General features: G+C 37.0%; 1 protein-coding gene across 3 annotated transcripts in view; it reads right to left on the bottom strand.

Moving 5' to 3' along the window:
* The window catches only part of CTNNA3 (catenin alpha 3), a 1,968,199-nt gene that overhangs the window by 660,030 nt on the left and 1,295,796 nt on the right, over positions 1-12,373 (bottom strand). For all 3 annotated transcript variants that reach the window (XM_072628814.1, XM_072628812.1, XM_072628815.1), the window contains one exon: positions 6,780-6,936. In XM_072628814.1, coding sequence (XP_072484915.1) covers positions 6,780-6,936 — 157 coding nt within the window. The remainder of the gene's footprint in view (positions 1-6,779; positions 6,937-12,373) is intronic.

The following is a 12,373-nucleotide window of genomic DNA, read 5'->3' as shown; positions in this document are numbered from 1 at the left end:
GATAAACAGTATTAAGTTACTTGCCTAGTGTCACATAGCCAGTAAGTGTCTGAACTTAGATTTGAACTCAAGAGGATGAGTCTCTTGACTATAGGCCTGGCACTCTACCCAATGTGTCCCTTAGTTGGCCCATGTTTTACATGCTCACATTCATTTTTAAATTTTGAGATCCAAAATTAAATATGTATGTATATATACATATGTATATATACACACATATATGTACACATGTATATATAGGTATATGTGTTTACATGCATATATACATATATATTTGTGTGTATATATAAATATATATGTACATATATATTTATATATGTACACATATATATTAGACTTCTTAGAAAAGACTCCTAAAACCTTGGTGCTGAGAGGTTCAGAAGGTCTCAATTTACACTTTGCAAAAGGGCCTTAAACTTAGTTATGGAAATTAAAAAGTATAAGCATAATTATATCTTTTTTTGAAAGCTTAAATGGAAATTTAAGGGTGGTATAATAATTTCTGGTGACTAAGGGCAGTGTTCAGGGAAGGATTTATGGATGATTGCATGATGTGGCAACATTTGTGATGCCCTTGAAGGTTGAATAGGATTCTGATTGTCAATGTTGTTATGGGGAAAGGCATGACAGGTAGAAGTAGTGTTCAATCAAAATGAAGTTCAAAGAAAAGGAAGTCAAATGTGAGGCCTGTCAACAGGGAGTAACTCATCTGTTTCAGCTGAAACCACAGGGTATATGAGCAGGAGATAGAATAGGGTTCAAAGGAAGAAATCTTTAATATTCAATTTAGCATTTCACTAACCAATAACATCTAACCCTCCCCAATCATCAATACACATACACACATAGACACACAATTATAAATTCCTCACGATCAGGTACCAGAGCATAGAAATGACCCTACGCCTTTCCGTATGGAGCAAGTATCTCAGACATCACTTAGTGGTGCTTCTTTTGTATCTCTCACAAGGCCTAGCAGTGTTCACACAGATTCTCAAATACTTAGTAAATGATTAAAACTGTCATTTCTTTATGTAACCTGGAAATCTGTTTCAAACTTCAGTGGGGAAGAGAGGAGGGAGACCTACTTTTTGTATTCTATTATCATGATAGTTTGTATTCACTCAGACTCTCAATTAGAGACAGGTACTATTTTATGCTTGAAAGAAAATTATGGGAAAAATTACTTGGTTATGCTTTTTTAGTGATTGTGTTTCATAAATATTTTCCAGAAACACTCTTTCCCTAACCAAAGAAGACAATTTTATCAACATTTCACTGAATTTTTAGGAGTGATTTGTTTGAATAACATTATCTTAACATTTTGATCTTGTGAAGTTTGTGCATTTATTAGATTACAATAATAACTTGCAAGAGAGTATGACAAGATTAAGGGAACCATAATGAAGCAGGTAACTATGTGATCTTGGGCAAGTCTTTAGAACTGAATTTCTGGTCAAATGAAGGGGCTGAGCTAGAGAATTATTAAAGTATTTTTTTCTAACATTACATGTGAAAATATCAAAAACAAGCAACCAATTTACTGTGATGTTTCTGTTCAGTTCACTTTTGATAGATAACCTCTTCTCAAAAGATACCCTTTTCTTATACCTGATGGCAATGAGTTACCTTTTTCAGAAATGCCATACATTATACTGGAAACCGTTGGGATTTATGAGGGCACAGCAGAAGCCTCACTGCACAATCTTTAACTCTATCCCCCTGTGACATCAGAAATGACAAACCAATCAGACATGCCTGATCCAGAGTTGAACATTCAGGGGCCCTACGATATTCAGGACCCATATCTGTACTGTTGGATTTGACTATGTGTAAATGTCCTGAAGGCCCCAAGCATCTTACACAATAAAAAGGGTGAATGTGGAGAAATTAGTGTAACCAGACTGTACCAGCTTGTAGAATGACACCTATAGACCTGAGAGGGTCCTTAGAGGCCACCTAATGTAAACCCTTCACTTCATTGATGATGGAACTGAGAAACAGAGAAATGATATGCCTTGCCTCATGTTGCAGATAGGGAAAGGCAGAATCACAATTCAAATCCAAATACTTAAAGTCTAGTGTTCTCTAGTGTCCTAGTGCCTACTAAGTCATAGGATGGCCTAGGACAAGATTCATCACTGGCTCTCCTTTCTCCTCCTGGTCTGGCTCAAAGACCATTACATGTAAGTTATATGAATCTCCCTGAGAGGGTCTCAGGTTAGGCCCTAGATCTTCCCTTGCTTAAGCTAAAACGCACTATGATGAACACCTGTTGCATTGAATATTACTGGTACATATGGTGATTTTTATGAAAATTGACCAAAGCCCCCAAATTCTTGTTATAGACCTAGACTTTAGCATCCTGTGATCAGATTCTATGTCATTATTCTTTGGTTTGGGTCTTAAGTGGTAAATACCTAGAGGCAAATCACAATATTTTGACACAGTATTCAAAAGATCATCAACAAAGAGGCATGGCACTGATAAAATCACATCCATGTTTGTCTGGTTAAGGCAAGATCAGAGGAATAGAGCAGAAAATTACTTCTTGGGTCTATTGTTTTCAAAATTTTTAGACTTTTGAAAAATATCTAGTTGATGCACACTCTTCATGAGTGACACATTAGAGAAATGAAGCCAGCACAGTCATGGTAATGCCGCCTCAAACTCCCTAGTTGCCCACTTCCCCAAATTCCTAACAACCCATGACATCCTCCTCTATTCTACTTCATGTACATAGAAGAATGAGTACACCCTGGTTTTCTCCATTTCCTTGAATGTGTTGTTTTCTTCATTAGAAACTCTGACTTTCCCCTTTCTCATGTCCTATCACTCCAATTCTCTAAAGGTTTCACTTCTCCTAAAAATATTCCTTCACCCTCAGTAAGATCACCAATTCCTCTACCCTTAAATACTTTTCTCAGGCCATTGGCCCTTTTCGGACTTCAATTTCCTATTTTTCCAAAACTGATCCAGTAGTCAACCACCTATTCTTCTTTGCCCCCACCCCAGATCTGACATGACCAGCTTGACTACTAAACCACACGGATGAAACAGGAATCACTAGCTCTACTTCTTCTCATAAAATGGAAGACCACTAGGCATTATCATCCATCCTTCGTCTATACCCTCCAGTCCAGAGAGAATTGTCATTTAACCCTAAGAAACCCAGCTCTTTTGCATCTATCTCTCAATTTCACTTTTAAGATTTCTGTGCCTTCCCACTTACATTGGAGTAGAACTTTCTTTCATGTGTCATCTCCTCCAATTAGAATATGAGGTTCTTGAAAATAAGATTGTGTCTTTATTTCCTTTTGTGCTCCCTGCTCTTAGTACAGTTCTGGGCCCAAATTTAACACATTTTTATATATTTCTTCACTCAGAAACTCCATTTTGACCATTTTGTACTATGGAGGAATTCATAGAAGCACATAAATTTCAACTTCTAAGCTCTTTAATGAATTTCCAGTAGCTGAAGACTAAATAAGTCAGACATGATAATGTTAAATTCATAAATATTTCAGTGTCTTAAAAGTTTTGAAACTTGGTTGGTCCATCTAATCCTTTCAAATGTAGTTATAACGTAATTATTTTTTTTCTCATGTGGTCCAAAAGCAATTAAAAACAGCTGTTACAGCTAGCATTTATTAGATAACCTTATGTGCATACAATACTGCAATAGGGGCCAAGGGAAAGATACCAAGTTTAAATAACACAGTTCCTTTATTCAAGATTCTTCTATTCCATGAAACAATGAAATAGAAAATTTCAAAATGCAGTCTTAACTTGTCATTCTTATTTTTTGTGGCAATGCTGGCAGTGGTGATTATTCTTAAATGTTTCTGATATTCTAGAAATTAGTCATCTTCAATATTACAACTAAGAGCACTTGTACTTGTGTGACTCAGGAAGAGGTGAAATAATGACCACAAGTTCTCCATCTTTGCAAAAGAAGCCACCATATTACTCTTCATTGCAGAGTTTGAGATGCAATTATTTAATGAAGTATTTAAAAACAAAATTTGCTCTGAATACTAAAGAAATAAAATGATCTGCCTACAATCACTAATTTCTTTTGGTTATCTGTTCTAATACTTTAAATGGAAAAAAAATCCAGGAAATCTTTGTACCATAGGATTGTAAGATCAGGGATAGAAAGATGGAAGGGGCTTCAGAGGCTATCTAGTTCAGAATATCCTGACTTCACAGGTGAACAACCACTCTTTAAAAGATTTACCCAACATCACACAGCTAATGAGTAATAGAAGTCCTTAAGTACATGCCCTTTGACTCCAAATTCAATGACTTTCCATGCTACTCAACATAGGGCTGTATCTTAAAATTCCTTTACATACCTAACTCAGAATAAGAGACAATCAGATGAAATTAGAGGATCTTCTCAACTGGATAGGTTTTAAAGTACCAATAGCCAGAAAAAGGAACAATGGCTGGAGATTGTAGCAGAAAAGATGTTAGACTGATAATAATCAGAGACAGTTCAAAACAGTGGAAGATACCTCTGGAAATAGTGAGTTCCCATCACTTAGAAATCATTAAACTAGGATGAGATGGCTCATTGACTGGGATTCCTGTTTAGCAAACAGTTGGACTTGATGTTCTCTTATATCCTTTTCTCTGAGATTCTAGAAATTTGCAGATGGACTTTAGGACAAATGAGGGGTATGGGACATTTTTAACCCAGAGATTATATCATTTGGAAAAATAAAAGAGCTTCCACAAAATTTCTATTTAGAAGGGTCCAATTTATGAGAGATGTTCCTTGTGCCTTGATTTGAGATTGAGACTATCAATTCTCTTACTTCTGAAAACACACACACACACACACACACACACACACACACACAGCTTTATTTTTTTCTTTTTCCTCAGGACATAGATAAATGAGAACAGAAAACAACAAACTCAGCATGCACAGTGACACACTCATATTTTCAGATGTATAGACTAAAAAACTCTAAAATGTTAAAAAAAAAAGGAAAATTAATGGTGATTTGCATTTTAAAAATAAACAGCAAGCATTTCTGCTCCTCAAGGAGTCAATAAAATGTCCCAGGGGTTGAAAGGTAACTATGAAATATTCATAACCTAAAAGTATCCTTATAATGGAGGAGGAATAAAGCTCATTTAAATAATGACCAAGTCCTCCAAGGTATCTGCCTCTCCTTTCTGTTCTAAGACTTAAGTTTTCTGGGGTTTTTAAAAATCATTTTATTATGTGGCTTAACTGGAGTGATTTCATGATCCCTGGAGATGCCTAGCCAATTTGTGATAAGTGGTTGATCATTCCTGCTCAGATGGAATTTTTAAGTAACTTCAATTATTATTTTGAGTTTGTAGAATCACTTCTTGGATTTCTTAGACAAATACTGCCCCCAAATACTCAGGAGTGCACTGAAAGCCGTTGGATATGAGACCCAGGAAAGGAGCTCTCATTCCACTAGAAGAAGGTGGTCGGAAAAACAGGAAATAAAGGGTATACTCTTCCTTTAATAATAATAATAATAAGTAAGATTTCTATATCAGCTACTATAAGCCCGGTCAGCTACTATATGCCAGGTCCTATGCTAAGCACTTTACAATTAGATCATTTATTTTTCACACTGTAGTGGTAATTTAAAATGGGAAGATCTTTCTCATCATTAATAAGCCTGTGTCACCTGCCTGGGTCACATGGAAGCCTAAGTCACATGAGTCTGAATCATATGGAGCCTGTAGTGGGAGGAGTTTGCTGAATGGATAGAACAGGAAGAGAGCTACAGCAGAGCTGAGAGACAATTAGTAATGGGAGCAGTCAGAACTGAAGGATAAGCCTGCAGCTGGCTGTGAGTGTGAGAAGGGCATTTTGTTTAAGGGAAGCCTGTTTGTGATTTGTTTAATGGAGCTGTTTTGTGGGAAGCCCAGCAGAGGGAAGGCTTGAGGCTGGTGTTGTCCTCTATTGTTACTGTGTATCATTTTTTGTTACTATGATGGACTTGGCTTTCTGTTGTCTGAATACATGCTTTGGTTCTGTCTTCCATGGGGAGAGTCTGTTGTATTTTGTAAAGTCTTTTCTGATTTTCTTCCCCAGCTGTTATCATCTCCTTTCTCCAGAAATTACTTCATATAACTTTGCCTCTTTTTTTTTTTTAATTTAATTCTACACTGTTGCTGTTGGTGGTGGTGTGTTTGTTCCCTGTGCCATACCTAGCACATGCCCAGTAATTGATGATAGATTATGCATTGCTGGCACATAGTCATTTACTGACTTGGAATGAGATAAACCCTAACCCCCATAGTTCTTGTACTTTTTTACTACTTTTTAAGAAGTGACTTTCTCAAGATCAACAATCCTAAAACTTTACTGGAATTACACAAGATAAAATATTTTCACTTGTAAAATGAATCTTCTTGATTTTAGGAACTTCTTTTTTCCCCCTTCAATTCTGATTGCCTACTAAAGTTCCTTACAAACAGTAGATGCTTAATAAATGCTTATTGACATGACTGTAATTGAATAAAAGAGGTGAATTATTCTTTGAAACCTGAAAGTTTTAAAAAATGAAAACAGTTAATGGATTTGGTAATTCTTCAGTTCATCACTAAAGCCATGGCCACTCCCAGAAGTAGGGGCCCCTCATCTTCTAATACCATTTTAATCAAGAGAACATTGTTTTACATAAAAAAAAAAATATTTTTTCCATCATTATCTATTGGAAAAATGGACATGTTCTTCAAGAAGCAAGAATAAGAAATCAATAACATAATCAATGACCTACCAGATACAGCAAGGAAGTCATCAATGCTTGTGATGTCATCTACTGCTTCAGTGAGGACATGAATGTGGTTCTCCCATAGGCGTTTATACATGTCCATATTAGATTTTACAGCCTGACTTTTGGGTCGGGCAGTGAGAGCCAGGGCTGCGTTGATAACCTGGAGATGCAAAATGGCAATGCACTGTTACTTTTTGGAATAGTTACTGGTATCTAGAAGATCCTTGGGATTTCACCCTTCAAAATAGGAAAAAAAATCATTCTGTTTGAGGGTATAATCACAGTGAACTTCTTTACACACTTCTTTACAGAGGAATTTTGACCATTGCAAATGAACTGACCCAGGGAAAGAATTCAGTTATAGAGTAGACTCCATTTTTAATTCAAAGTTCTCTTAAGAAGCAGTAGAAGCTGGGAGAGATGTCTTGATAGGAAAGCCAGCATGAAAACTCAATGAAAAGTACTCTGTCTTAGCTTCTAGTAAGATCTAGACAAGGGCTAGGCTTCTGCAAATATCACAAACATGCATATGCACTCACACGTACATTCATTCACACACACACACACCACACACACACACACACACACACACACACTGAAATGAAAAACTTTCTTCTAGCCACCCAGATCCTAAAATCTAAGGCTGGGGTTGAGGGGAAATTTCCAGAAATTTTTTTCAAACATTCACAGTAGTCACCAATAGAATTACTGTAGTAAACTAAAGGGGATGTAAAGAGACAAGAACACCAAGAGGGAAGATGAAAGGGCTGAGGACTTGAGAAATAAATTTTTCCTGTCCTCATGCCTTCCAAACACCACTAGGCCTAATATAACAGTTGATCCTATTCTATCTAGCCACCACTCCAAAAGGCCAGGCAAAGGTCCCATGGTTGGTGAACAGTCAACTACTTACTTCAGCACACATTATTTCTTGATCTTATGGTCAAAGCAGATGACTACCACATCTTTCCACACATCTCTTTTGTGAAAGGTTGGGGGCAGGGGTGTCATTGACTGTGCTGCATGAGACATAGAAAGGATTACCTGTGGGATAGACCATCGCCTCACACCACTGCTAAACCTAGTCAAAGTGTCATGCAAAAGCCTCCTGAAAGGCCAAGGAACCCCCCTAAAAGAAGAGATAATGAGGTCCTCATATATTCCCTGAGTAGATATCTATCCCTGTTCCCTCATGGTCTTTTTCAAGATTCTTTCTCCTTTGTCCCATTTCTCTAGGCATCAACACTTCTATGTATGACTCTGATAGCATGTTGTGAATAAAATATCTAGTAAAAAAGATGATGAGTTAAATTCTAGTCACACCAAATTTGTGATTTTGCAACCCCCTGAAGTGGAGGTATGTAGTGGGCAGTTCTGCAGTTTCAAGACTGACACTCTGGAGACAGAAGTTTGAACCCATTGATTGAGAGTCTTTGGGAGTGGGTAACATCAAAAAGTTTAGGAAGAGGAGAGAGGAAGGTGTAACAGTAAACAACCTAGTATACCCAAGATGAACTACTAGTACAGGTTCTTGGATCTGCTTTTCTCAAAGGAAAACAACTTCTAATTGGTCAACCGTCTTGCTTTAATCAAACACATATATCATTCACTTAATTCAGGGGAAAAGTCAGCACCACGAACTTCAAAGAAAATATAAACAGAGAAAATAGTAGAGAAATAAAGACCAACAGACAGGGCTCTATTGCTTGAATCAAAGCAATATCACTATATACTTTATATACATTCCTGGATTGAGAGAGCCTTTACATCTGAGCAGTCAGGGTTCTGAACATACAGCTGCTCAGAGTTTCTACCAGGGAATCACAAGGTCTTTCTCACAAGCAAGCCTCCAAAGTAAAATGCCTCTTCTCAGAGGCAGAAGGCATCACAACCTTCCTGACTTAGTGCCTAGTCAATTTAGTACCAAAAGGTGTGCAAGCCTTCCTACAAGCAAGCCTCCCCTAATCAAACTTCCTTTAATGGGCTCCACATGATGCCTGTTAATGGACAGGGAAGATCTTGAATTCCATTAACAGTACAGAAGACTGGATACAGAATGGTAAGAAATGTTGGGATTCATCAGACTAGATGAAGAATCAGTCTTGAAGGAAGCAGAAAATGAGAGATCACAGAGCTAGAAAGAAAAACAGGATAATTCCAACCTATGCAAACAATATAAGAAGTCTTCTGCCTTACTGTAGTTACATATATTTTTAAAATTTTCTATATAATATATATATACATGTATATGTATGTATATCTGTACATATACACACACACAGAGGTATAGTGAAATTTAGATTCAGTCAAAGGGCTGCACTTGAGGACCTAGAGGGCCACATGTGACCTCAAGGGCTTCAGGTTCCCTACCCTGGCAAAGTAGATGGGGAGGTAGTTTTGTGATTCCACAGATGAGAAGTCATGCTTGTTTCTTCCATATGCAGAGCTGTGTATTCCTGGACAAGTCACTTAACCTCAGTGCCTCAGGCAAGTCTCCAGTATTCTAATTCACCAAGCAAATACTGATTTACAATGATTTGCAAGGATGTTTCCTCATTAGGAGTTCCACTTATTAAAGAAATCCCAGGTCCAGCCCCACCCACCTTCCAAAAAAAAAAAAAATACAGCAAAAGATACTGGCGGGTGTGTCACAACTCACCAGAAGTTACAAAAGGACATTAGGTTTGTCCATTTCATATAAAAATAACTGAAAAAGAAATTCTGCTCATTAATTTAAGAGATATGCCTGGCCCCCTACAATTTATTGGGAGCAGTAGAAGCTAGGAATTTGGAGGCAGAAAAAATATTATTTTAATATTCTATTCCTTTTTTACAAGAGAGGAAGGCATTAAATTCTGAAGAAATTAGCACCAACTTCACAAGCAAATGCTTTGTCACACTTCTTGTCTCTTTGGCTTCAAATGTTTATTAACTTATTAACTTATGGTGTAAATGCCTGCACTCTGTGATAGTTCTGGTCCCTGGGGTACTGCCATTGGAGTACAAGGAGTTGGTGGGAAATATCATCCAAAAAGAGAAGCTTGTTTTTCAAATACTGGTAAGGAACCCTCAACAGGAAGGTGTATTGGAGGAGATGAGGATGCTTATATTTTCTTGGAAAATTTTCAGTCCTCCTACTGATTTAATTTACCTGACACAAATGACACTACATGATGAGAAGAATAGTCCTTTTTCTGGGATGCTCTGCTGTTTAGTCAAAAACTAAAATTAAGCTCAGTTCACAAGATGAGGTAATATGCTTCAGGTCTAGAGCAAAATCGAGTTCTGAATCTTGGTCCTGTTGTTTTCTTTTGTCTATTTGAGAGGGGAAAGTGTGTGTATACATACACAGACACATGCACACATATTTGTGATTGCAATGTTTCTGTGAATCTAGGTATATATGTATACACATGCATATAAATACATACACATGTGTATATGTGTGTGTATTATGTATGCATATGCACACATACACAGGGCAGCAAAGAGGCACAGTGAATAACAGAGGGCCAAGCCTGAAGTCAGGAGGATCTGAGTTCAAAACACTTACTAGCTGTGTGCCCATGGGCAAGTGACAACTCTCTCTGTCTCAGTTTCCTCATCCATAAAATGAACTACAGAAGGAAATAACAAACCCCTCCAGTATCTTTAAAGCAAACAAAAAACAAATGGGGTCACAAAGAGTTAGACACAAACAACTGACTAAATAATGACACATATACATACATATACAAACACACACACACACACACATACACACACACACAGAGTTTGTTTCCTTAATGGAGAGCTGAAATAAATATAATACAGGCACACTGATCTGGTTGCAAGGCCTTTCAAGGAGAGCAATCAGTAGAATCCATTCAACTTCTTCTTCAACTAGTAGTAGAGATGGATTCCTGAAGGGTGCCCATATCCCACTAACACCCATTTAATACACTGTCTTCAACATCTTCAAAGACTTACTGACCCCAACTAAGATCATCATGTGTCATTTAGGCTTCTTCTGTAGGCTAAAGTCCTTCCCCCTCCCTCTTAGGTCATATGCTTTTGATTCAATTAGAAGTATCGTGGATAGCATGTTGGGTTTGATGTCAAGCAAAGAGCTGAGTTCAAACCCAGCCTCATATACTTACTAGCTATGTGACCCTGGAAAAGTCACTTAACCTCGGTTAATCTCAGTTTCCTCAACTGTAAAATGAGAATAACAATACCATCTACCTCTCAGGGTTATTATGAGGATAAAATGAGATAATATGTGCAAATCTCTTAGCGTGGTGCTTCACACACAGTAGGCACCATATAAATGTCAGCTATTATATCCTCTTTAATGTCACCTGTCATCATCCATAGATAGGCAGGTGATTTGTTTTATCTCAGCTTTGCTTCTCATCCAGCCTTCGTTTTAGAGTCTACTGATGTTAACTCTGCACATGCTAGATAATCACTTACTTGAATCAATACCTCAAATTTATATAGAAATTAAAGGTTGGCAAAGTCCATTACAAGTATCTCATTTGATCCCATCAAGAATCCTGGAGGTGGGTACTATTACTATCCCTATTATGCAAATGAGGAAACCGAGGGAAGTGACTTTGCCTAGGGTTAAATAGCTAGTAAGTATCTGAGGCTTTGAACCCAGCACTACCAACTCTGCCACCTAGGTTTAAATCTCTGCTTCAGTGATTAAATAGATCACTTTGAAAATATATTTAAAGAAAAAAAAGGAGGAATATGGTTGAAAGAGTTCTGGATTTGAAATTAGAAAATCTGACTTTAAATCCCAACTGTTCCACTTGTTACCTATATAACCTTGGGATAGTTTTAAAAGTGTACTTCAGTTTCTTTATCTTTGAAGCTGAGGGATTGGACTTGACCTCCAAAGTCTGAAAAGATCCAGGTCCCAAATCTGTGATCCTGTGAAAATATAAACGGATCACAAAGAAAGTATTTGGCACAGATATGAGGTAAATTCTGACAGCTGAAAATGATGAGAGACAGAGACAGAGACAGAGACAGAGAAAATCAAACAAAAACCACAACATATCACTTTAAAACATCCCCTGTGATTTCATTCCCACATGATGTGGAACTACTACCAACAGTAATTGCTCTCTAATTCAGAGAGTTTTTTGGAACAGTGATATTAATGACTTACCTAGAATCCTACAAACAATATTTGGCAAACTCAGACCTTCTTGTCTTCAATATCAGTTCTCTATCCATTAAACTACACTCTCTCTTTCTCAAAACACATAACATATGGTAATAAAATTGAGCAAGGAAGTCACCTAAGAGATCAGTAAATCCAAACTTTTCATATTACAGAAGGGGAAACTGAGGCTCAAAATGATCAAATAACTTGACCAAAGTGATAAAGTAAATAATAGAGCTGGAATTTAAACCAAGATCACCTGACTTCCAATTCATTGGTAAAATTATCATTCCATAGTGGATAAATAATCAAAAAAGAATGTACAATATTTGAAAAAGAATGGAGAGAGTGAGAGCTTGTTCAAATTCAATGAAAAATTTATGTGTAAATCAGGACAATTTTTGGAGGCTTTCCTCCATGTATTGAATTGACAAAAATA

Source organism: Notamacropus eugenii, chromosome 1, assembly GCF_028372415.1.
Source record: "Notamacropus eugenii isolate mMacEug1 chromosome 1, mMacEug1.pri_v2, whole genome shotgun sequence".
Classification (NCBI taxonomy): Eukaryota; Metazoa; Chordata; class Mammalia; order Diprotodontia; family Macropodidae; genus Notamacropus; species Notamacropus eugenii.
The sequence above is the reverse complement of the archived record's forward strand: the minus strand, read 5'-3'. Positions and strand labels throughout refer to the sequence as shown.